At 36.0% G+C, this 24,617-nt stretch overlaps 5 protein-coding genes across 6 annotated transcripts; 4 read left to right on the top strand and 1 right to left on the bottom strand.

The window, feature by feature from the left end:
- The first annotated feature begins 2,729 nt into the window (after nucleotides 1–2,729).
- Nucleotides 2,730–6,554, top strand: LOC132622378 (probable LRR receptor-like serine/threonine-protein kinase At4g37250). 2 transcript variants are annotated; one of them, XM_060336983.1, is made up of 3 exons: nucleotides 2,730–3,870; nucleotides 3,952–4,674; nucleotides 5,637–6,554. In XM_060336983.1, the coding sequence occupies exons 1-3, from the start codon at nucleotides 3,027–3,029 to the stop codon at nucleotides 6,329–6,331; spliced, it is 2,262 nt and encodes a 753-aa protein (XP_060192966.1). In that variant the 5' UTR covers nucleotides 2,730–3,026; the 3' UTR covers nucleotides 6,332–6,554. The 2 variants fall into 2 exon arrangements, with proteins under 2 accessions (XP_060192966.1, XP_060192965.1); XM_060336982.1 differs by having other exon boundaries at nucleotides 2,732–4,674.
- Nucleotides 6,555–9,190: 2,636 nt separating this feature from the next.
- Nucleotides 9,191–12,993, top strand: LOC132623879 (microtubule-associated protein RP/EB family member 1C). Its single transcript, XM_060338691.1, has 6 exons — nucleotides 9,191–9,360; nucleotides 9,435–9,590; nucleotides 10,034–10,140; nucleotides 11,876–12,119; nucleotides 12,187–12,300; nucleotides 12,396–12,993. The coding sequence occupies exons 1-6, from the start codon at nucleotides 9,253–9,255 to the stop codon at nucleotides 12,666–12,668; spliced, it is 1,002 nt and encodes a 333-aa protein (XP_060194674.1). The 5' UTR covers nucleotides 9,191–9,252; the 3' UTR covers nucleotides 12,669–12,993.
- A 521-nt stretch (nucleotides 12,994–13,514) lies between these two features.
- On the top strand, nucleotides 13,515–14,431 carry LOC132623141 (uncharacterized). Its single transcript, XM_060337852.1, has 2 exons — nucleotides 13,515–13,725; nucleotides 13,813–14,431. Exons 1-2 carry the CDS (start codon nucleotides 13,705–13,707, stop codon nucleotides 14,035–14,037), a joined length of 246 nt encoding a protein of 81 aa, XP_060193835.1. The 5' UTR covers nucleotides 13,515–13,704; the 3' UTR covers nucleotides 14,038–14,431.
- A 200-nt stretch (nucleotides 14,432–14,631) lies between these two features.
- On the top strand, nucleotides 14,632–17,574 carry LOC132623140 (ADP-ribosylation factor 2-B-like). Its single transcript, XM_060337851.1, has 6 exons — nucleotides 14,632–14,917; nucleotides 15,049–15,119; nucleotides 15,226–15,345; nucleotides 15,481–15,599; nucleotides 15,986–16,067; nucleotides 16,159–17,574. The coding sequence occupies exons 1-6, from the start codon at nucleotides 14,770–14,772 to the stop codon at nucleotides 16,162–16,164; spliced, it is 546 nt and encodes a 181-aa protein (XP_060193834.1). The 5' UTR covers nucleotides 14,632–14,769; the 3' UTR covers nucleotides 16,165–17,574.
- A 4,924-nt stretch (nucleotides 17,575–22,498) lies between these two features.
- On the bottom strand, nucleotides 22,499–24,337 carry LOC132623250 (cyclin-D3-2). The gene is made up of 4 exons (XM_060337982.1): nucleotides 23,655–24,337; nucleotides 23,360–23,561; nucleotides 23,122–23,252; nucleotides 22,499–23,040 (listed from the first exon to the last, which is right to left on the bottom strand). Exons 1-4 carry the CDS (start codon nucleotides 24,126–24,128, stop codon nucleotides 22,756–22,758), a joined length of 1,092 nt encoding a protein of 363 aa, XP_060193965.1. The 5' UTR covers nucleotides 24,129–24,337; the 3' UTR covers nucleotides 22,499–22,755.
- Nucleotides 24,338–24,617: the final 280 nt, after the last annotated feature.

The raw sequence follows: 24,617 nt of genomic DNA on the forward strand, positions 1-24,617 counted from the left end.
TTTCCTTATTTTTAACAAAGTTGTTTAATAGGGATAATTTCGTATTAAAAATTTTTGACCAACCGAACGTGAAAAATTGGGAAACATTTTCCGAACACACCATGGTATATTTTTGTAAGTACGAGATAGATACTCGAAGTATCACGGACTAACATTTATATAATCTAAAATTAGATTGTCTAATCTTCATGCTTCAATTTAAGCATTCATTTTTAATAGAAGAAATAACACACAAAAAATCATTTCGTCTTTAATACGAAATTAAAAGAGCAAATTGCTTCCAAATTAAAGATGGTGCATGTGAGTTGGATGTCGGTAGTACATATTTGTTTCATTTCTAAAGTCTTACGAAAAGGACTTGGGCAGTAGTTATTGTCATTTGACAAGTCCTAATTCACTCCTCTTGTCTGTCCCATTTTCCTGACGAACTAAGAAGCTGTTGGGCCACATTTATTCAATCCTCTGAAGTCATTTCTGATTAATTATATACGATTTTTTTCCACTAATCATCTATCATTCACCAAAGGTGCGATGACATGAACGAGATCTTTCTATCTTTAATCAAGAATTTCTGGTTCAAGTCATGAGAATGGAGATCTTTTACGATAATGATTAAGTACTTTAATATGATTCTAAATGAAACATAAATCAACTATATGATTCAAGTCAAGAGCAGTGGCACAATTTGTATTTGCTGCTGATTTTTTTTCCCCGGTTTCTCATCTGGCTTCAATTTAGGGTCCAGATCAATTGAAATTTATGCCGTGCAAAGCCCATAAAAAAGGAAACCACACTATTATCTGATGTGGAATATAACATCCACCACGAACCATGTCTGGTGGATGGAAGGGAGTAATCATTTTAAATTATATATGCAAATCCAGAAAAAGAAACTTTTTTTCCTTTTGCCTTTTCCTGCCTTTTCTTTTACGGACGCTGAGTATCTTCCTAATGCTACCAATTACGCAGGCAAACCACAAAAGGAATGGTCCACCAATATTAACAAAGTTTGGTTAACAGATTGGATCAGCTAAATTAATCTGGGTGGGGGGAGGTTACCCCTTTTTATTGATTTATAATTAAAAGTAGATAAAGCAGCCACAACCATTTTAGAAAGCGCAAAGGAACTCCAAAAAAGTTTCCAGATTTAATAAAAACAATTTATTGGTTTCCCAATCCCGTCAGTGATTAGCAGGAGATTAGATCTCGGACAAATTAAAATAAAAATAAAAAATCTAAAGGTCATAAACTACACATGTACCTGTCAGGGGGTGATTTGGTTCTGGGAAGTTGACTAGAGACCAAAGAAATCTTTGCTGGTAAGCAACTCAAGAGTCTTTGAGTGTGGGTTGCTCCAATGGAGCCAACATATATCCTCACAAACATTATTTTGATGAACTAGTGCTAATACCAGAAGGTTTCAAAGTGGTCCATATTATGTTTCCACCATGACAAACTGAGTAATGGATGACTATAATCATTTTCGCATTCAGCTATAAGGGACTCATTAATTTCTTTCTTGGGAGTTGGGATTTATATCTTGCATTTGCCAATTTTATTTTCCTTATGCGGTAGTAGTTGTTGCGTGTAATTAATAACTGTAACATTTTCAGAAGAACTGATAAGTCTTGCAAGAAAACAACTCTTGACATTTGTTGTGGTCTGGTTGGGACTATTGCTATGCGTGAACTTTGGTAACAATGTCCAACTAATAGTCGTAGGGGTTAATCAATATTTAACAAAAGTTCTCTCTTGATGTTAATCAATAATATCGTTCTTTTCAGCCAAACTGCATTGGAAAAATACTTTTAATCTGAAGATCGATATCATGTTACTTAAAATTTTATAACCATTTGTAGTAATATTTTCATCAATTGATTAAAATAATGACTTAACTATCATTGCTAGATTTATTAGAAGTTTCTTGGTGTAGTCTCGCGTGGATGACATGTCTTATAGATGTACCTTATTAATTTCATGAAAGATTACAAATTAATGTTCTCAAATAAATAGTCCAATGATTAAAAGGTTATAATTTGAATTTCAGCAGACGAGTCTGAATTTCAATATGTTGGACCTTTCTTATCCTTAAATGTGTTTGGGCAAAAAAGGTTTACGCACTGTATTCAAAATTGTGTTATATAAAGTCATGGGCACTTAATATTTCATGAAAGTACAATCACGACCCAACCCCACCAGAGTCCAGCTGACTTCATGTTTACCCCCTTTTTATTTGTATATCTCTTATCTTTTTTTATTTGTATATCTCTTATCTTATTTGTAGGTGAATAATCTGAAACTTTTGATTTTAATACATCACAACGTTAGCAGAATTGTGTCCCGTGAAACATTCACTGGACGATTCCTTAAATTCAACTAAATATTACTCTAATACTTTCAGATCTAGCTTAACAAATCATTGTGCAGCAATAAAAATTTCTGAAATAAAATCTAAATAATCTGCAGGAAAAATCTCTGTTCTTCACATGGAAAATGTTAAATGAGACAGCAAAAATGTTTAATAATAACTCCTACATAAGAAGATACGTTTTATAAAGTCCATGTGTAAATGAGTAGTTCTGCAAAATCTAACTCTACCTTGGTGTCACTTAGCTACCAAAGATGCTATTCCCTATTTTAACATAATTAATTAAGTCATTGTATTTTGGAACAGGAATATACAATGTAAGAAGTGTGTGTTGGCAAACGTTAGCATATAGGTAAGCTTTGGAAAAAGGAAATTATAGAACTAGATGGTGAAAGCAATTAATGGTGAAGTAGTACTAGTACTATATATTAAATATACTTAAATGGTAACTACAATGGTCTGAACAGAGCATTTTGCTGAGGAAGGTTGGTTTTCGCTGAGCTGTGTGCGTTCTTCCCTCAATATTTTAAGAACTTCCCTTCACATGGTCCCCTTTGTATAATAAATCCCACTTATTCATTTACACTTCTGTTCTCTTTTCTGTTCCTCATCAAGTTGTGTTCCTCTCTCTAGAGATGTGGGAACATTTTGAGACAAGATGAAATTCCAAATCTTTGATCTCCATTTATGGTGGAGGAGGATTCTTTTTCTTCTTTTTCTATTTAGATTTCAAGCTAATGGGCTTAACACTGATGGAGTTTTGTTACTGACTTTCAAGTACAATATCCTGAGTGACCCTTTAGGTGTTCTACAAAACTGGTATTCTTGGGTTGAGACACCATGTTCATGGACAGGTGTAACTTGTGGAAGCCCAAATGCTTCAGACCCAAACCTACGAGTGACAACTTTGTCTCTTCCAAATTCTCAGCTTCTTGGTTCTATTCCTTCTAGTCTTGGTATGATTCAATATCTTACAAATCTTGATCTTTCTAATAATTCCATTAATGGGTCTATTCCTCTCACTCTTTTTAGTGCACCTGAGCTTCAAAGACTTGATTTTTCTAACAACAGAATCTCTGGTGAGTTGCCTGAGCGTGTCGGAAATTTAAAGAATCTTCAGTTTCTTAACCTCTCTGGTAACGCTTTGGCGGGAAGCTTACCGGCAAATCTTACTAGTCTGAATAATCTAACTGTTGTGTCTCTGAAAGATAATTACTTTTTTGGTGGAGTTCCTGTTGGGTTTGATTCAGTTGAAGTTTTAGATCTGTCTTCAAATTTGATTAATGGATCATTGCCTCCCAATTTTGGAGGCAGTAATCTCCGTTACTTTAATGTTTCTTTTAATAGACTTTCTGGAGATATCCCACCAGAATTTGCCAGCAAAATCCCTCCAAATGCAACGTTAGATCTCTCGTACAACAATTTCAGTGGTGCAATTCCAGAGTCAAGTCTTTTCGTCAACCAAAGTAGAAAAGCTTTTTCTGGGAATCCTGAATTATGTGGTGAGCCTTTGAAAAATTTGTGTCCAATTCCATCTACAATAACAACTCTACCAAATTCACCTGAACCAACTTCTTCTCCAGCAATTGCAGCTATTCCCAAGACCATAGACTCAAAAGCCGCATCCCCAAATGGCTCTTCAAAAAAAGGAAAAAATGGGCTGAGAACTGGCACAATTATAGGCATTATAGCAGGGGATATTGCAGCAGTAGGAGTTTTAGCACTGATTTTCATGTACGTATATCGTGCCAAAAAGAGGAAAAAAAGCCTAGAAAGTAGCATAAAACAAGAAGCCGAAACTGCAAAAGATTTTGACTGGGCATCGTCAGCATCTTCAGAAGAATACAACTGGTTAAGGTCATGGACCTGTTTGAGAAAACAAAGACACGGAGATGGCGACGAATTATCAGAAAATTCCAATTCAGAAAGCGAAGAAAGTGAAAAATCCCAATTGGCTCACCTAAATCACGTGCAAACAGAACAGAAAACAGGGGAATTAGTAACGGTTGATGGAGAAAGGGAACTTGAATTAGAGACATTGCTTAAGGCATCTGCTTATATTTTGGGAGCTAGTGGGTCGAGTATAATGTACAAGGCTGTGCTAGAAGATGGGACAACACTGGCCGTTCGGCGAATTGGTGAAAGTGGGGTGGAACGGTTTAAAGATTTCGAGAATCAGGTGAAGGTTATTGCTAAATTGGTGCACCCAAATTTGGTTAAAATTCGTGGATTCTATTGGGGTGCTGAAGAGAAATTGGTCATCTATGATTTCGTTCCTAATGGCAGCCTTGCCAATGCACGTTACAGTAAGTCTACTTTTCCCTTTTTTACAGTCTCCATACTCAATTTAGTAGGAAACAAATAACATATACCTTATGTTTAGATCAAATTACGTCACACAGTGCCATTAAGCTTTTTTACGAGTGGAACCGCCTTGTTTGTTGTTATTATAGGAGTAATTTATACAGTACCATTAGAGTTGGTAAGGTTCACTTTTTGCTTCTATATTGGTTATTTTATGATAGAGCATAAATTGGTTGGTCATTGCGTCTTAGAGTGGAAATTTGTGTGTCCATTGTACAAGAGTTTGGAGAATAGAATTTTTAAAATTAAAATTGACAAGCGAAAATTTACTAGCACACTACAAATTTGAGAGGCTGTCCTATTTATTTAACTAGTACTACTACCTAATCATCTCCAATTCGTAATTTGTTTCAATAAAAACCTTCTAAATTATTGTAGTCCTTTAGCAATATTAAAGTTTGGAGTTGGTTATGTACTTTAGACATTGATTAAGTTAAATTTTCAAAAGAAAGAAGGAACGAGTCATTCAAATTAAGTCCAGACAATTGTAAAATTGAGAGCAATGAATTTATGCTAAAAATCCACGAGGAGTAAAGGAGATGGTGGACCTGAGGGTGGAGTAGTTGCAACTAAAGCCTTTGTTTTTAATGTGGAAATAGTGTATTTAAGTTGCTGCAAATCAACCGTGTCTGTTTCTGAATGGGCGTCTCACAATTTCATAATACGGCCAAACGCCCCTTCTTCTCCCGGTCACTTGCATGGAAAATGACTATACTTTTTTTTTTAACATATTGCTCTGTAGGCCATGCGTATGCTTTTTTGTTGTGTCCCATTCAAGCATTTCCTTTGTCCATCACCGATAATGTTAATAGAATTTCCACTCCATCAATCACTACTATTTAACCAGTTATATCAAGTTACTGTATAGAAATTAAATTCTGGTTGAACTTGCGTGTGGTTTCAGGAAAAGCTGGTTCTTCACCTTGTCACGTACCCTGGGAAATCCGGCTAAAGATTGCTAAGGGTGTGGCCCGTGGGCTCACTTACATTCATGAAAAGAAGCATGTACACGGCAACTTAAAGCCCAGTAACATTTTACTGGGGGCAGATATGGAGCCCAAGATTGGTGATTTTGGAATTGAAAGGCTTGTAACAGGAGATAGCAGTCATAAAACCTATGGATCGGCTCGTAATTTTGGTAGCAAGAGGTCCACAGCTTCTCGTGACAGCTTCCAGGACTTTGCATCTGGGCCTACTCCAAGTCCAAGCCCAAGTGCATTGGGCATATCTCCTTACCATGCACCCGAGTCGCTTCGCAGTCTCAAGCCCAACCCGAAATGGGATGTGTTTTCGTTTGGGGTAGTGTTGCTAGAGTTGCTAACCGGAAAGGTGATTGTTTCGGACGAAATGGGACCCGCAGCTGCTATCGGGGCTGCCACATCAGCAGTGGAAGAGACGAGTAAAGTGTTGAGGTTGGCTGATGTGGCGATCCGAGCTGATGTGGAAGGGAAAGAAGATGCCTTGCTGGCACTGATGAAAGTAGGATATAGTTGTATATCACCAACCCCTCACAAGAGACCAGGCATGAGAGAGGTTGTTCAAGCACTTGAAAAGTTTCCAACTAATTCTACCCATTCGTCATACTATTATGGGCCTTAGCAATGATAAAAGGTGGACAAAATTGTAGAGACCAGAGACCTTGTATGTAATGAGACTGACAACTTTGTTCTTTTTCAATTTATTTGTGTTTGTCCTTCCAATATAGTATTAGCCATTGATTTTTTAATAGTGATCATCTTCATAGGTTTTGTGCTGTATTTCACTTAAGATGGTGACTTTGGATTATCAATATCTGACAACTTCTTCGGTGTTTGCTAATTAATTTGCGGCTCCTTCTGTGTCCTTTAAATCATGTTTCGCTATTAACATTTAAGAGCAATGAATAAGACACAATTACACAAACTTTATATAATCACTAATATCAGCAAATCAATTCTGGTATATTCTTCTTTTCCCTTTTGGTGGACAAAGATATTATTTCTTGAAGCTGATTGATTTCTTTTTGGACTTTTGAGTACTTAGTTAGATAAAGGTTGACTGCATGGAGTAAGGACAACGAAGACTACATTATTCATTGCCAACGAAACACCTCAAATACACTAGCCTAATGAGAAATGGCGTCGGTGTTGTCCATTAGTAATCATATACTAGGATAATCAACCACTAAAGTTTACAGTGGGACAAACAGTTTCAGTATATAGCATTCTTAATTAGAAGTCTCGAGAAATTTATGAATAAAAAAAATCCTATTATGCAGCAATTTTCCTTTAGAGATCTTCTTCAGTGTTTGCTAATTAATTTGCGGCTCCTTCTGTGTCCTTTAAATCATGTTTAGCTATTAACATTTAAGAGCAATGAATAAGACACAATTACACAAACTTTATATAATCACTAATATCAGCAAATCAATTCTGGTATATTCTTCTTTTCCCTTTTGGTGGACAAAGATATTATTTCTTGAAGCTGATTGATTTCTTTTTGGACTTTTGAGTACTTATTTAGATAAAGGTTGACTGCATGGAATAAGGACAAAGAAGACTACATTATTCATTGCCAACGAAACACCTCAAATACACTAGCCTAATGAGAAATAGCGTCGGTGTTGTCCATTAGTAATCATACACTAGGATAATCAACCACAACATTCTTAATTAGAAATCTCGAGAAATTTATGATTAAAAAAAATCCTATTATACAGCAATTTTCCTTTAGAGATCATTTGGTACGCGCAATGCAGAGGCAGAGTTAGAGGGGGCCGACCCGAACACCCTCGGCAAATAATTATACGGCATATATAAGGTAATATTTTTATATATATATATATAGGTTTTGAATACTCCAAACACAAGATTAGAGGTTGGTTTAGTGGTTTAAATAATTCAAAATTCACCCTGAGGTTCCAAGTTCAAATCTGAAGCACTACATTTTACATTAATTAATCTGGAATAAATTTATACCTCCGACTATAAAATTAGTCTCAAACTTAATTCTCGATATCCACCTTATCCCATCAAATCTGGTATAATATTATTTTATCCCGCCTCCTAAGTCCAGTAATAATCTAAGGACATAATATCAGAATAACTTAATCCGCATACCAAACGACTCCTTAATGTATCTCAGGCAACACAAATTCGAATTAATCGACTTTCAATACGTATCATGAATATAAAAGTGAAAAAGAATGCTAGGATGGGACTGGGAGATTAAAAAGAAAGTCTCGATCACGCATTTGCCTCAAAGGCCCTTAAGAGCCACAAAATTCAATTGTTATGCCACCTCGCTGTCAGATTCAAATAATTGATTTCAGACTCTTGCCCATTCAATTCAACAGAACGTACAAGTTACAACAGTGGAACTGTAGAATTATAAAGTTGGCTTTTCAATTCAACAGAACGGACAAAAAGGAACTGTAGAATTATAAAAGTTGTTTTTTCAATTCAACAGAACGTACAAGAAAAGAACTGTAGAATTATGAAGCAATGAAACCGAAGAAATTCTTTAATTTTTCTTAGAAGTTACTTTTGTTTCCTCTGTAACTATTGTGCAAAGATGATGATAGTATTATTCCCGGGCATCTTATGATAAGTGTATATGGAATAGTTATATTTCTATATTTTTTTACGTGGAATAATCACTTGCCGGGAAAGTGTTATTATTTGAAAATTTTGGAAGGAAAAAGAAGAACTATGTAGATGTGATTTACTTTTTAGTATAATGCTTTGAAACAATTGAAGGATTATGTTTCTGATACATCTTTTTATTATCAGATTTTGGTTGATTAGCAAGTTTATTTATTTATATATTTTCTCCTATTCTGTAACAAAATTTATTAATATTAGAAAGAGAAATTCTTTTTTTTTTCTCCTAAAATCGATCAATCAAATGTAGAAACAAGAAAAAAAAATCAAATATAGAAGCACTATTTTACTCTTGCTAGACGGAAAGAGAAGAAAGACTATTTTGATTTTCAACGGTGAACCGTTGATTTAAATTTTATGGGTTTGGAATTATAGGAAAACAATTTCAATTGCTAATAAATGAGCTGAAATTTAATATTTATACATATTTAGTAGAAATTATGTATTTGGTTTAACTTATTCGTAATCTAAAATTCATAAAATTGAAGCATAACTTGTGAGATATTATGATACGAAAAGATAAACTTATGCGCTCTAATATTTCCAAAGCATAACTTGTGAGATATTATGATGCGAAAATATAAACTTATGTGCTATAATATTTCTTCTTCTTTACGAGGGATCCAACACAAAATAAGGACCAAAGTGCAAATGACCCTGTAAAATTTTGTAAGGTAAAGAAGGATCTACTAAAGAAATCCTTTTTGGTGCTCTTGGGTCATCAAATATGGGCCTGTGTGAATTGGCCCATTGGGCTACGATCCGAATCAACGGTTCGTGGATTTCAAAATGTATAGGTGAACAACACATCCCGCTCAAACCCTCATTTCAAACTCTTTCTCTCTCTACAGAGCCTTGGAGAAGAAAGGTGAACCAGAAATGGCGACACACATAGGACTGATGGATGGGGCATACTTCGTCGGCAGAGGAGAGATCCTTGCCTGGATCAATTCCACACTTCACCTTAATCTCTCCAAAGTCGAAGAGGTATTCGATCTCTCTTTTTTCCTGAAACACTTGAAATTCATGTGTCCTTATTTCAAATTATGATCGATGCACAGGCGTGTACGGGTGCGGTTCATTGCCAGCTGATGGATGCTGCTCATCCAGGGTTAGTCCCTATGCACAAAGTCAATTTCGATGCCAAGAATGAATATGAGATGATCCAGAACTATAAGGTTCTACAAGATGTATTCAACAAACTCAAGATTACCAAGGTTCATCTATTTTGTTTTCCTTATTAGATTAAGTTATATCCTCGTTTAACTTATTTTCCATGCTTAGAGAATGACCAGGATTTCACATTTTGTAACAAAGGGGAATTTTCTTGATAAGGAGAACTGGAATCACACTCATTGAAATAGGAGCAACAATAAGAAGGGAGGGAGGTTCCAGAGTTAGTCTAGAAAGCAACCAAGAAATAAAGAGACAACTTCATACCATAAACCCTAATGAACTATTTCTCCTTTTGAAGTTCAAGATGTATTCAACAAACTTATGTTTAATCTATTTTGATTAGATTCAGTTTTATCCTCGTTTATCTCTTTTTGAAAGTTACTTTCCATGCTTAGAGTGACCAGGAGTTTACATTATTGGATTTGCTCTGCATTGTTTTTCATAGTCAATTGATGTTTAATTCTGTGTTTGTGGTATTAATTAGCACATTGAGGTTAACAAACTGGTGAAAGGAAGAGCGCTTGACAACCTGGAATTCATGCAATGGTTGAAGAGATACTGCGATTCTGTTAATGGAGGCAATATACACAGGTAACCTTTTCAACCTACGTTTCTTTGTTGCAATTTCTTTGATTTAATACTGTTCAACAATCTTTACTTATGGTATGTGTATGCTTGTGCTGAGACATGGATTTCCTGTTAAAAGGGGAAAGGGGGAAAACTGGAAATTAGGGCAGAGCAATTGTGTAACCAAAGCAGAGATAACGAAGAAAATTTCCAGCAAAGAGAGTTGGATATAGTATATAGAAATTGAATAGGTATATTGGATAGTCCATGAAAGGTTATGAACCAAACTGCCATCGTTTGCTAGGGTCATAATCAAGTGTGTTGCAGATCGTATCCCAGCTTGCACAACTCAAATTTCACTTGTTTATTTAGATTTGTTCTGTTTTTTAGATTTTCCTAGTTTGCATCTATGCAATCTAGTAGTTAAATAGCTGCATAGAAGGTTTCACCCCCTGATTAGGACTATGTTTTCACTATTGTTTTCAATTTTTCTTTTCTATTTTTTTATAAAGCTTTCAGATGTGTGATTTGGTTAGTTGTAACGTAGTCCAAACTGACCCAATCTTTTGGATTGGTGGGACATAGGCTATATTAATTGTAACTCTAAAATGATTGTATCACTCTTTCAACCAGTTATTGTTCGATGGGATTATGATTTTTATGGGTCAGGATTGACACCCCTATTCTACAACAAAAGAACAAACATGTATAGTTACTTTAAGCCCTCCACAGATCCTATCAAACTCGTACTCCTATCCGTAGTAAACTGAAAAAGAAAATTAATGAACTCTGGAACTTTAAACCAACTATGAAACAGAAAACAAAGAACTCCTCGAACAACTTGAAATCAAGAGGTACGATAAGATTAGACTGGCCAGTATTTACTCCTGGTGTTGCCAGGAGATATTGAAGCAACGGTGTTATGATTCCTTTTTATTCTTCTATCACCAACCACATCCATCATCATTGTTTCTAGTTAATCTTTACTAGCTTTCACAAGAAGCCAAAATAAGAGTCGGAAGTTCTCAAGTAACTTTCTGCTTTTGCTCTATTCTACTCATTACAATTTTCTGCTTAATTCTCTCTATTGTTATATGCACAGACCTTTGCCACATTTATGCTAGAGACTGAATAATACTCTTCAAGTATTTTAACTTGACATATATTGAATAGCAAACTCCACAGATGCTGGCAAAGCATGGTGAGTCCCAAGTCCAAATAGGGAAGAAAGGTTGTGGTATGTTGACAACCACGATAAAAGTTGTTAAATTATAATGAATCTTTATGATAATGAATGTGTGGGGTTGTGCTCTCTTCACTATGTGTTACACCACCACTCGAGTATAGTGTTAAATAGGCAAGACTTGGAATGAAATGTACTTAAATAAGGCGGAACAGATATAAAGGAATCATAGAACCAAATCCAACTAGTTTTAGGTTTGAAGAATAGTTCATTAGTTGGTTGATTATTGTATAAATTGCAAGGTAGCCTTGTGATGCTACTTGTGTTAAATTACTGTATGACCTTTCATATTTATTGTTCTGCCTGCAATGTATTGAGTATTAGCTCAATCTTATACTTTCAGAAATTGTTTATTTGCAAGTTAACCTGCATTAACGCTGCCGTGTTTTACTGACTTGAAGTTGTAATGAAGCATGTGTTTAATTGAGAGTATTGCCTTTGTTTTCAACTATTAAAATTGACATAGAAACTTGCCTAATGGAGAACTGTTGTTTCTTTTTTGATTGTCAATGTCAGTTACAATCCTCTGGAGAGAAGGGAAGCTTGCAAGGGTGCCAAAGAAATGAACAAAAGATCTGCTCCTTCACAAAATGCATCCAAAAATGCCTCAACTGCTCCAAAGCATGCCCCTCATAGCACTAGAAGAAATGATGTACATCATGTAAGCAGCACAAGTCAATCTGGTAAGCTCTCCAGGCCTTCTTCGAGTGGAGGAGCATCAACCTATTCTGAAGCAGAACGTACTGCACATGAACAACAGGTAGTACTAAATGATGAGAGATGGTTTTGTTTGAACCGCTGAAGGCTTATTACTAAATTCAATGCAGATTACGGAGTTGAAGTTATCAGTGGATAGTCTTGAAAAGGAAAGGGACTTCTATTTTTCAAAGCTGAGGGACATTGAGATCCTATGCCAATCTCCAGAGATTGAAAACCTCCCTGTACTATTTCTATTCTCTTATCTGAAAAGTCGGTATAATTCTTATATACCAGCAACCCAAGCATATTCATTTTTGGTTTATCTTTTATCTTATAGGTGGTTGAAGCAGTAAAGAGGATTCTGTATGCTATGGACGATGATGCATCTCTTGTAGATGCTGAAGCCATGATATCTGACCAACACCAGCAAGTAGAGACATTGAGTTGCGTATCTGAAGAGGCAGAAGAAAGGCTGAGGGTAGACACTCAAAAGAGAAAAAACATTGTCAATATTGACGTTGACCTAGCTGCCAGTAACACATTGTCTCCAAAGCAAAGGATTTCTGATGCTTCTGATGTCCATTGCAGTGGATCACTTGTGACATATTGATCAACCTTGTCTGCTGGATAAATAACTTGTTCGATCTGAGTCGTGGAATAATTCCTGCTACTGTCTTTGTTACTCGAATTATATATTCTCAGAGCATACTTCGTTTCTAAGCAATATCATTTATCAGTATAGAAGTAATGAATATAAGAGCCTGTCTGGTTTGTCTGTCTTTTTGTACAACATTGCCCGATGTTATCGTTGTCCTATAGCAAGTATTGGCAACTGTACTGGTTGCTCTGTAGTCACTTCATTGTAGTGCAAGATCTTGGATCATTTATGATTATTACTGTGGTTTAATGGATACTAAAGTTGGTGTTGCGTTTGATTTTGGAATATATCTTGAAACCAAACATAAGGTAAATTGATTATCTCCGCACAACTTAGCATGGAAAGTAAAATCCTGATATCCAATTGAATTGATCTTTTTGCCTATCAATTTTCATTTTTTCCCCGTGGCTTGTTTGTTTGTTTTAGTAGTAGCGCGATTAGGAATTTAACCATGATGAAGGTAAATAGGTCATATTTCCTAATTGTTTAAATTTTTAATTGGTGCACAACTGAATTAACATCATGGAGGAGTTCTTGGTTCAAGTTTGGTCACCTCTCTTCATAAATATTTACTTAATTGGCTCAAGGAGAAATAATCAGAGCTGCTCGTGTTATGAAAGCTTGAAGATACAAAGTGCACCCAGGTTATTGAGGGTTGAAGTTGATGACACGTATTCTTTTGTTTGTAATCATCATTTGAAGCCTTAGCCCATGAGATTATTTCCATCAAATGTTAAATTTTTAAAAATAAAGGGACATACTATAATTTATCGGTTACTAAGAAAAGAATTGGAGAGAAAAAGTCAGTCCCCAAACAGAAACGAAGTGTCCGCTTCCAATCTTTGGCTAACCACCAGTTCGCATCTTACATGGCCTTAAAGTTAGGACAAATCACTCAATTAAAAATCTTTGCCCTCTAATAAATCCAGATTTAAAATTTAGAATATTAGCTATCATTGTTCCGAATAAGAAATCTGCTAGCTGCAATATGAATTCATCAGCCAATAAGGTATGATTTGAACATCCAAATCTCTCTTTCTTGTCTTGTCAGTCAGCAAATGTAAATATCTGTGGATCATATATTTCATAATTTCAGGGTACACAGGATGTGAATGCACAAAACCAAATGGAAAAGAGGGTGGAGACTCTGGATTATCAATCGTCAGTGGGACAAGGACAAGAACAAAGGCCTGTGGAAATTATTCACCAGCCACAAATTAGCACACCTTTGTCGAACACTAGTGGTGGCGTATTGTCTAATGCTGCTGCGTCTGTTGCATCGACCCTCGAGTCCGCCAAGAGAGCTATTTCACGGAAATAACTCCATCATACTATGTTGTATAATTTTGTTATCTTTTTCTGATAGTTCTTTATTTCTACTGTAAACTCTCCAAAGGGAATGCAATGATATTTCACATGACTCGAACTTCCAACCTGCTGGTTGAATGTCTCGATAGTTCGCCTCAAGAAAATCTTGAGGATTTGTCTATTAATATTTGTTTAGAACTGTGTGTTTTGTAGTAAATATCTGGCTCAATTCAATAAATTTCCTCTTCCATTCACATAAATCATAATTATCAAATATACAGCGACAGTTTACAAGATTGAATGCTAGATGAAGCGCCTGTTGTCATTCTTTTTAAAAAGGGCTCAGTATAAAAGATAAAAATGTTGATGTATAGCATTGCCACACTATAGTTGGACAAGTAAAGGGACGATTCTCTACTTATTCATGAAAGTAGTACGATTTGTCTGGATTTGCAAATTTGAAAATGGGACCTGCTTTTTGGAAACGAATCGCCGGTGGGTAGAGATTATGGTTAAAAGACAGATGCTTTTTTTTAAGTCAAAAGTGAAATAAGAATTAATTTGCACCCTTTATTCTCCTCAAACCTTGTCAGAATCATATTCTTCCTTCTTCTTTTTTCCTTCAAGATTCGAAAAAATGCGATTTTTTATTTGTATTCAGAAACTTTAGGCTTTTTGCAAAGTTGGTAAACTAAGTGAATTCTCAGCAGAAGTTAGTAGTTGTGTGTTGCACCATCGTAGAGAAATGGGCATGTCAATATCCAAGTTTGTGAAAATGCTATTTGCGAAGAAAGAAATGAGAATATTGATGGTGGGACTAGATGCAGCTGGCAAAACAACCATCTTGTACAAGTTAAAACTTGGGGAAATTGTCACCACTATTCCTACAATTGGTATGTTTGCTTTCTCATTCCTATCTAGGTCTAATTACAAGAAAATCTACCTGTTCAATTCCAACGGAAAAACTTGATATTTGCTCAACTCTGAATAATATAATTAAGCTTTTTCTCTTCATTAATACCAGGATTTAATGTGGAGACAGTTGAATACAAGAATTCAAGCTTCACAGTATGGGATGTGGGTGGACAAGATAAGGTATTTAATAGGAGTATATTAATACTCAAAATCCCAATCAAAGCTAGTTACTTGGTTAAATTAATGGAGATTGTAACTTTGTTTTACTAATTAATTAATTGTTCAGATCCGGCCTCTATGGAGGCACTATTTTCAGAACACACAGGGTCTAATATTTGTGGTAGATAGTAATGATCGAGATCGAATTTCAGAAGCCAGAGATGAGCTCCATCGCCTGCTTAACGAGGTAATTATAAAATTATAAAACTGATACGAAATCGCTATTCAAGTTAACTGGAATTAATGATGGATGACTCAACAAGTCTCTGCAATCCTTAAAAATATTAATGCAGTTACCAATTACATGACACGGTTTATGCAGGAAGAATTACGAGGCGCCACAATTCTTGTATTTGCGAATAAACAAGACCTTCCAAATGCTATGAGTGTTGCAGAAATTACTGATAAACTTGGCCTGCATTCACTCCGGCAACGACGCTGGTAAATCACAGCCTTAATATTATACTCAAAAAAATTGCACCATTGGAACATCTAAAACATATATACTACTATTGTAGGTAACGATCTATGATAAGTGAAACTATTTACTTAAAACATAATGTGCTAGAACAAGTAAAATAATGCTAGTACAAAAAACACCTGGTGTGTTTTGGCCGTGTAATAATTTATAGTCATTGCCGGTGTATACTACGTGTATGATAGGAGTATAATAAGTGTATAATCGGTGTATACATTGATTATATATGATTCTATATTAATTATACAATGATTATGCACTGCATACTGATTAAAATTTATATTTTATGTATACAGTTTCCAAGTAAAACAACTGACGAGTGTGACTCATGATTTTTCTACGTTTTTAGGTACATCCAGAGTGCTTGTGCAACATCTGGCCAGGGGCTTTATGAAGGTCTTGATTGGTTATCACATAATATCACCGGAAAGGCAAGAACATTTTGGCCTTTTCATCTCTGCTCTTTCATATTTTTTCACCAAAAAGAAGTCTGCTAACTGTAATTTTAATCATCATTGACAGGCATAAATTCAGAGCTGCATCCAGCTCAAGAAGTACCTTGTCTTCAAAACCAAACGCCTCTAATGAAATCAATATGCTACCATATAGAAGCTATGTCTATACGTATATTCTGATGCAAGGTTTCATTATTGTAAACTATAGTATTGAATCCCATAGTTTCGCTTAACTGTTTTTTTTTTTCTTTTGTGTGTGTGTTAATTATGGGGGCAGGGGCAGATGTATGATTGAGCTTTTCGCTCGAAATTTATAAATATGGTTGAAAAAGTCATTGGATGTTCCTGAAATGAGGAGTATTGGGTAAATTTAATATAATAGATGCCCATCGGCATTCCAGCTTTTATTCTCCTTTCAGGGTTATCCGAAAGAAAATCTAGTACTTCTTGGTCGTGAATATATGAGTTCAATAGTTCTTGCTTAGCAGTTCATACTGTCCATACACAGTGTATTTTGATCCAATATTTCAAATCTTATGTGTTTCAGCACTAACATATTCTTCCATGGAAGAAACAAAGAGTTTTTTACAACTTTCCACCCAAATTTTTTGTTCCACTTAATCCCTCTTTCATGACCACAAATCTTTCCAGCTAAGGAAGATGTAATGATACTCAACATTTATTGACTTAAAAAGCTAGACACGCAAGTGGTTGTGGTTTAGCGAATAAATTTGAGAACTACTAGCATAGCTGTACGTATAATCAATAATGCATGAAACTTCATGAATCATGGTGTTTCCATTGACATTGATGGGTTGTATGTTTTAATTTGTAATTCAAGAACTCCTACCTGAACCCTTAAACAGCCTTAACCAAAAAAGGCCCATACAGCCACTTATTTTTACTTTTGCTTGTTCTTCTTAAAGTGGTGGTTAGACCGACTCTATTGTACGGGGCGGAGTGTTGGCCAGTCAAGAAATTTCATGTTCAGAAGATGAAAGTCGCGGAAATGCGAATGCTGCGGTGGATGTGTGGGCACACTAGGATGGACAGAATTAGGAATGAAGATATCCGAGACAAGGTGGGAGTGGCATCGGTGGAGGACAAGATGCGGGAAGCAAGACTGAGATGGTTTGGGCATGTGAAGAGGAGAGACACAGATGCTCCACTGCGGAGGTGCGAGAGGTTGGCTATGGACGGTTTCAGGAGGGGCAAAGGGAGGCCGAAGAAGTATTAGGGAGAGGTGATTAGACAGGATATGGCACAGTTGCAGCTCGCCGAGGACATGACCTTAGATAGGAGGTTGTGGAGGACCCAGATTAAGATAGAAGGCTAGGTGGCTTATCCTTTCACCATAGTAGTCGTAGTTTTGCTCATTTGTTTATTACCATTTGATTTCTGCATTTGATTGCTGCTTATATCTGTTGGGCCGGTATACTTTGGTTATCTTATTTATCTATAGCAGTTAATGCTCTTTTCTTTCCGGACTGTCCTACCACGACTTTCTCGCTTTCGTTATTCCTTAGTTTCATATTGTTTTCGATATGCTTGGTTCTATCTGACCTTTGCCTTGTTTTCCTTGTTTTCCTCTCCTGTTCTCCTCTCTTGAGCCGAGGGTCTTTCGGAAACAGCCGCCCTACCTTGCAAGGTGGGGGTTAGGTGTGCGTACACTCTACCCTCCCCAGACCCCACATGGTGGGATTATACTGGGCTTGTTGTTGTTGTTGTTCTTCTTCTTCTTAAACCCAGGCCAAATTACTTCATTCCCCTGCGAGCTGTCTTGTTGACCGACTAAATATTAACTGGCTTTGTAACAAGAATAAGGTGTAGTTACTGACCACCAATGATTTTTATAAAACGAATGTAATGCATAAATATCAAACTGAGACACCAATATAATGGAAGCTGCTAATCATTTATTTCCAACAATGTCATTTCCCGTATAAAATCCAATTCAGACACATCTAATTGGTAATTTGGTATCAGTATTTATCACTTGTCAAGGGAATTCAGTAACATATAAATATACAAAAAAGTTATTTTTACCCTATTTACGTGGTACAAAATTTTCAACAAAGGGGATTCATTTGAACCCCCATCTAAAAGGTAGCTCCGTTACTGCCTCTTACTAAATTTCTCTCTATAATTTGCCAATTATCTCCCTTTACTTCGTTTATTAAAAAATTGATTTCACTTTGTCAGTGTATATTTATCTAACTAGTGGATTTTACCACCCTTATGTTGATGAGACATTTCTTACATTCTGAATATAAACAGCAGGACGTAGAAAATTTGTACAAGAGCCAGAGCAGCAGGTACAGGGCCTCAAGGAATTAGTTACGAATTATGAGTGGTAAGACACTTGTGCTACGTCGCAATTAATCCTCTTTGTTTGGTCATAGTTACAACCTAACCACAAGTCTATTGGCTATGTTTGGTCTTGTTTTCTGCAAGGACTTATAGTACACAACGTGAGAACAGACAGCTCCTCTGAGAAAAAAAACATTTGGTCCTCAACATATTTCATCAGGGCATTAATAGAACAAATGAGTACTGAGGAATTGAAATCATTTCTCACAAAAATGTTATAAGAAACAAGTTCAACCTTAGCTGTTCCCCAACCATACTTTCCTCCTCTGTTTGATCACATGAATTCTGTGTATTCACTGTCTAATTTGCCTTTTTCACCTTCTGTTTCTCATTGTCTTATGTTTTGTTTGTTTATCATCTAGTCTAGTCTTAAAACAGAGGGTTGGCTTAAAGTGGATCAAACAAAAAAGTTGATTAAAATGAGAGTACTAATAATTCTTCTGTCTTCAATACTATACCCTACAGAGGAAAGGGTCATGAAATTGCCTAGCCTTGATTAGGCAATTTCCCCCTCTTGATTATCAACGAATGCATATAGAACACATAACATATATGTCTCCTTGTTTTTTTAACATCGATTATTTTCCACCCTTTAATTTCGTTGGTGATTTTAATATCTTCTTTATTGGGGTATCAAGATTCCCATCTGTTTTGACAAAATATGGTGTATGGTAGGGTACCACATTGGACCATTTCTCCAATGCTGTGACATAAATATTGTATTAGGTATACCATCACCAGGCCTTCCCGAAAAAACAAAAAGGAAATTCCCTAATATAGCCATAAGTAATATTTCAGTATTTGTTCATACCGGTTACTTGGTTAGGTATCATTATTTGCCAATACTCTTTAACTAAGAGTTGTTTCTATTGAACTCTGAATTCATCCTCAAGTGTGTCTATCAAATACAATCTGACTTATATAGTATTCTATCTTCAATGTAGCAACATGCTAATATGTATTCTAATTTAGTTATGTCATCTTTTAGCTAAGATTAGCAACAATTGAGAGGGGAAAAAAAGTAAGCTCTTACTTAAGCTGGCAGTGGAAGAGCTGAACCAACACAAACCAACACATCCATGACCTAAAGAATAGCTTACCACACGTTTAAACTATTACTTCACCTTTATTATCACAATTTAATTTTTGCTTCTAATGAAAATCAGATTTAAAGGGTTTAATAGACACACTTGAGGACAAATTCAAGAATCCAATAGGAACAACTCTTAGTTAAGGTGCCAAAATGGAAAAAAGTGACAAGTTCATGGAGCTGCATATGCATTAAGCCATATTGAAAATTATTTTTGAGGATAGTTCAATAACAAATGTATAACTTTTGATCGAGTGAAATTCATATTCAAACATAATTTCAACTTTTCAAAATCCTTTTTTTTTAACTTTAATTAAAATATTCTTTCCTAACTTCAACCGAATGTTATCCAAACCCCTCGGCCCCTATTTGTCTTGATTCAAATTTTATAGAAACTAGTAAACAGTTGACCGACTCCATTTTGTCTTGGCCTCACACCATATGTTAGGGAAAACTATTCAAAACTCAAAACCTGTTTTTTTATTTTAAGGTATGCACAGTACTCTAGAGGAGAGTAGAAAAGGGGCAAAAAGAAAGTGGAGGAGAAAAAGAGAAAGAAAAAAAAAAACTCTACTATCTAGGAATTGTCTAATTGCCAGCGGAGTTTACTCCGAGAGTTTTGGTCGAACTTGCAAGGTCTTAACGTACATCATAGTGTTGTTATTCTAGAATAATTGGGTGGTCCCAATTGAATTAGCTCTTCCCCTAAAAATAACACTGCTGCTTCCTAACGGATCATAATGCTGACCTTAAAAGTATCATAATATAACGACTTTTAAAGCTTAAAGCCAAAAAGCACAACGCACTCAGGACCCAAAGATTGGTCACATCTGTGACCAAAAATGCATTTGTGCTGCTGCTTCACGGAGTTGAAGGTTCCACTTCCATTATTGTACCTCAAAATGGAATCATATAGCATGAAATCTGTTTAGTAGTCACATCAATCATTTTATGTGTTCGTCTGCTCTAACTTTTGCTAAGCAATCGATTAGAAATCTTAATCCTCTTATTATATTAAAAAAATAACATCTACTATAGGAAATTATGCATAATCAACTTTGAAATAACCCGATAATGTTTAAAAAATTGACACCGTCAATGTGATGCAGCATCAACCATTTGACCTTCCGATTATGTGCCGGGAATTGCCTTTATAAGTTGAATTTTTACAACAAGACTTTAAAGCACGAGTCTGTTCCTTAAATGAATGTAAAGCAACAGTACTAGAGCCCGTTTGGCTTAGCTTATAAGTTGCTTATAAACTGTTTTCAGCTTTTTTGAATGTTTGGCTGATCAGCTTATACTCTATTTTGTGCTTAAAATAAGCCCAAAAAAATAAGTTAGCCCGTTTAGCTTAACTTAAAAAAAGCAGCTACCCCAACTTATTTACCCAAAAAAAATAAGTTGGGCTACCCCAACTTATTTTGGCCCTTCGGCTAAATCCCATGGGTTCCAGGTTCGAACCCCCCACACAGTCAAAATTAAAAAAAAAATCGCAAGGTAGAGTTTAAATTTCGCTATGCCCCCATCGGCATACACTTGTGAAGGAATTACCAAAGTTATGCCGGACCCGGCATACTTATGCCTTATGGGCAGACTTGGCATAAGTATGACGGGTCCGGCATAACTTTGGTAATTCCTTCACAAGTTCATGCCGGGTCCGGCATAAAAGTATGCCCCCACCGGCATAAACTTGTTAAAGAATTACCAAACTTATGCCGGACCCGCCAGACTTATGCCTTATGGGCAGACTTGGCATAAGTATGCCGAATCCACATAACTTTAGTAATTTCTTCAGAAGTTTATGCCGGTGGGGGCATACTTTTAATGAGCAAACTTTTATAGTATGCCACATAAGGCGGAATTTTTCTGTAAGGCATAACTAAAAGTTTGCCTTATAAGGCGAAGTCTATACCTTAAGAAAAAAAGTTCTGACTTATGTGGCATACTTTTGGTTATGCCTTAATTAAAAGTCTGCCCCATAAGGCATAGTTCCTTAAGGAAAAGTTTTGCTCCATAAGACATAACTAAACTATGCCTTGAGGAAAAGTTATGTCCCCTCCGGCATAACTTTAGTTTTTTCCTTAAGGACTTTATGTCGGATCCAACATACACTCCCCCCAACCCTGCCTTGCAAAATTATTTTTTTATTTTATGCCTGAGCGGGGGTTCGAACCCAGAACCTCAGGTATCCAAGCGAAGGGCAAAATTTAAAAACCACAAATATGAGGGGCAAAATTTAAAGACCACCCCAAAAGAAGGGCAATCCGTGCAAAAAAATGACTTCTTTTTTTTGGCTTATAAGCTGAAGCTGCTTTTTTTAAGTCCATCCAAACAGGCTCCTAGTGTCTAGTCCTAGTGGTACCTAACATATGTTTCTTTGAGCATATCTTTTTCTAAATTAGTACAAACCAAACATGATTAGCTAAAGGGTATGCACGAAACTTGCACTATATAGATTATAAATATAGACATTAGACAAACACAGACACAGTAGAGAGTTCTATTATTTCCTGGCCAAGAATTGCTATAAAACCAGGGCCAAGTATCATTTAGGGACAGTAAATTTAAATGCTGCATCACCAACTAGTCCTTTTGGATTAGCTATAGGTAAACAAGTGTATGAATGCTTCTTTGTGCTTCAAAATAAGGTCAAAGCTAAGGAGAAAAGTCTATGCAACAACTACTGAAATCCCACTGGCCGACAATCTATTCCTGCCCTTGAGACATATCTCCACATTCTAATTTAATATGCTACTACTTCAGTAGCACATAGTCCACTGCCAACCTGTCCTACTTTGAAAACCTTTCTCAATAGATATAAACCGGATTTTGAAAAAACAGATAAACTTGGCCCATCCATCCCTCTATGATCCCACATCAGAGAATCAGATCAAGTTATGGCTACAAGGAAACATAACAAGCATAACAATGGATAAGAAGTATATCTTGAAATCATAATTCATCGATGACATTGATCGTATTCAACATAATTCAGCAGCATTGATTCAACTCAAGGGAAAACTCCACCAATCCCATTTCCTGTGAAGGAGGGGGTGGAGTTGATGTTCACATCGTCTAGACAAACATAATGGAACATCGGAGCATTGTGCAATTGCTTTTTAAGAGAACATACCAAAAACGAGAGATCATAGAGTAGCCATTGCCGATATACTAGATAATTTAGAGAACAAGATATATCGATCAGTGAGGATTACGACCCACAACAACAGAAACAGTACCAAGCGGAGCCAGTTTCATATGCTGATCTTGAGTTTTATTTCTCTTATACTGAGGCTCAGGTGAAGATGAAATTGAAGATGCTGCTGACCATGAATCATTCGAGCTCTCGCAACTAAAATATGCATCAATAACACCACTTGGACTGCTAGGTACCGATTGATGTTTGCGCTTTAGGCTTTGGCAGAGGTCGTAGCAAGAAGTGCCCATTAGCTCTAGAATTAAATCATGGCATTCTTCAAGACTATCCTGTTTATTGATCAAGAACTTTAGTTAATACAATAGACTTAATCAGCTTTAGTTAAAACTCAAATGTGAAAAATAGTAGACCTTTCTGACTTTAAGAACACTCATAAGCTGATTCTGGTATTCCATAGCATTGCAAGGCTCAATCTCATTAATCACAAAAAACATTGCTGCAGTTGCGATAACAGATGGAGGATAATGCAAGAGCCTAGAATCTGCATTCAGTTTGTGGGATTTGATGATCAACAATTGGAATTAATTATAAATCAAAATTTCTATTTCCTCAAATATAGCCTAAATCAAAAGCAGGTAGATTTCTCACCAGTGATAATATCAAGAATGAGGCGTTCACACTTCTTAAGAAAATCCAAATGCAGGTTAGTCATGAATCCAAATCTCCTCATAATATGATCAATAAAAGATAATGGTGTCACCAGATTCATTTTCCATTTAAGAGTAGAAAGCACCAAAAGTTCCATTCTCTGAATAGTCTTTGCCTCAAACACAAATCTTGAATCAGCTACCTAAACAATAAAACAGAACACATAAACTGACATTCAAACATTTATACAAGCACCAAGCAATGCTCACATCAAGCAATGAAATAGCAAACATACTTGAAGGTCTAATAGAAGGGGCACTTGGGTCTCTTCCACTTTAGCAGCAATGGAAAGACAAGCAACAGCAGCAAGCTGACTCATCCAAGGCTTATCTTTCTGAAAGCAGAATCCAGATATATACCTATCAAAATAGTTCACAGCTAAAACAGCAGTAGTAGCATTGAAACCATAGTAACCAATGACCCCCAACATCCAATCTAAAGCCTCTTTTCTAGCATCCATTAAAGACCCATCTGAGATTAACCCATCAAAACCCAAATGGGATTCTTTTTCCTTGGAGAAAAGAGCATCAAGCTCGTCATCTTCCCAAAACAAGTCACATTCTAATAAAGGTAGAGTCTTTATTTTAACATTTTCTAAACTAGACCATTCTTCTAAATCATCATCCAAGAATCGATCTTCCTCACAGTAAAGCCCATCAAGAAGAGCAGAAACTGGATTTTGGAACTGGACATCTAAAGGAAAACCCATCTTTTTCTTCTTCTAGAGGGAAGAAGACAATGGAGGCTCTACTCATTATCTTTAAGGTAATCCAAAACTCAATCTTGGACCCAGTAACATGTCTCTGCTCTTATGGTTTCTTTCTCTCTCTAAAAGGACAGAAGAAAAAGAAAAAGAGAATGGGAAGAGCCAAAAGGAGCAGAGAGTAAAGGAGCAACCAAAGAAGTAAGGAGAGAAGGGATTTTATATGAGATAGCTTTCACGCCTGTCCTTTTTCTCCAAAAATCTCTGTATCTTTTTCCACAGTCCTATACACATAAATACTTTGTTTAACGTATTTATTTTTCAAAAAATGGGTTTTTGGGTGGGAGTGTTCGCCGCGCAGGCCAAATGGCGCAAATTCAGTCAAAATTCGTTTCCTAGTTGCAATTTTCTTTTCTTTTTTCTTTTTTTCCATTCAATGTTCGGTGTCTAATATCCGCTACTAAGGCTCGATAATATTTGGATTCGTGTCGCATA

The sequence above is a fragment of the Lycium barbarum genome, chromosome 12 (assembly GCF_019175385.1).
Source record: "Lycium barbarum isolate Lr01 chromosome 12, ASM1917538v2, whole genome shotgun sequence".
Taxonomy (NCBI): domain Eukaryota; kingdom Viridiplantae; phylum Streptophyta; class Magnoliopsida; order Solanales; family Solanaceae; genus Lycium; species Lycium barbarum.

Bases quoted from the DNA above. Each gene is read 5' to 3' on its own strand.
- LOC132623140 (XM_060337851.1), top strand. From the start codon at position 14,770: ATGGGCATGTCAATATCCAAGTTTGTGAAAATGCTATTTGCGAAGAAA. The intron at 14,918-15,048 runs GTATGTTTGCTT...CATTAATACCAG, and splicing joins CACCACTATTCCTACAATTG to GATTTAATGTGGAGACAGTT. The intron at 15,120-15,225 runs GTATTTAATAGG...TTAATTGTTCAG, and splicing joins ATGTGGGTGGACAAGATAAG to ATCCGGCCTCTATGGAGGCA.
- LOC132622378 (XM_060336982.1), top strand. From the start codon at position 3,027: ATGAAATTCCAAATCTTTGATCTCCATTTATGGTGGAGGAGGATTCTT. The intron at 4,675-5,636 runs GTAAGTCTACTT...GTGTGGTTTCAG, and splicing joins CCTTGCCAATGCACGTTACA to GAAAAGCTGGTTCTTCACCT.
- LOC132623141 (XM_060337852.1), top strand. From the start codon at position 13,705: ATGAATTCATCAGCCAATAAG. The intron at 13,726-13,812 runs GTATGATTTGAA...TCATAATTTCAG, and splicing joins TGAATTCATCAGCCAATAAG to GGTACACAGGATGTGAATGC.
- LOC132623879 (XM_060338691.1), top strand. From the start codon at position 9,253: ATGGCGACACACATAGGACTGATGGATGGGGCATACTTCGTCGGCAGA. The intron at 10,141-11,875 runs GTAACCTTTTCA...TGTCAATGTCAG, and splicing joins AATGGAGGCAATATACACAG to TTACAATCCTCTGGAGAGAA. The intron at 12,120-12,186 runs GTAGTACTAAAT...AATTCAATGCAG, and splicing joins GTACTGCACATGAACAACAG to ATTACGGAGTTGAAGTTATC.
- LOC132623250 (XM_060337982.1), bottom strand. From the start codon at position 24,128: ATGGGTTTTCCTTTAGATGTCCAGTTCCAAAATCCAGTTTCTGCTCTT. The intron at 23,253-23,359 runs GTGAGAAATCTA...AACTGAATGCAG, and splicing joins CATTCTTGATATTATCACTG to ATTCTAGGCTCTTGCATTAT. The intron at 23,041-23,121 runs GTCTACTATTTT...ATCAATAAACAG, and splicing joins GTGTTCTTAAAGTCAGAAAG to GATAGTCTTGAAGAATGCCA.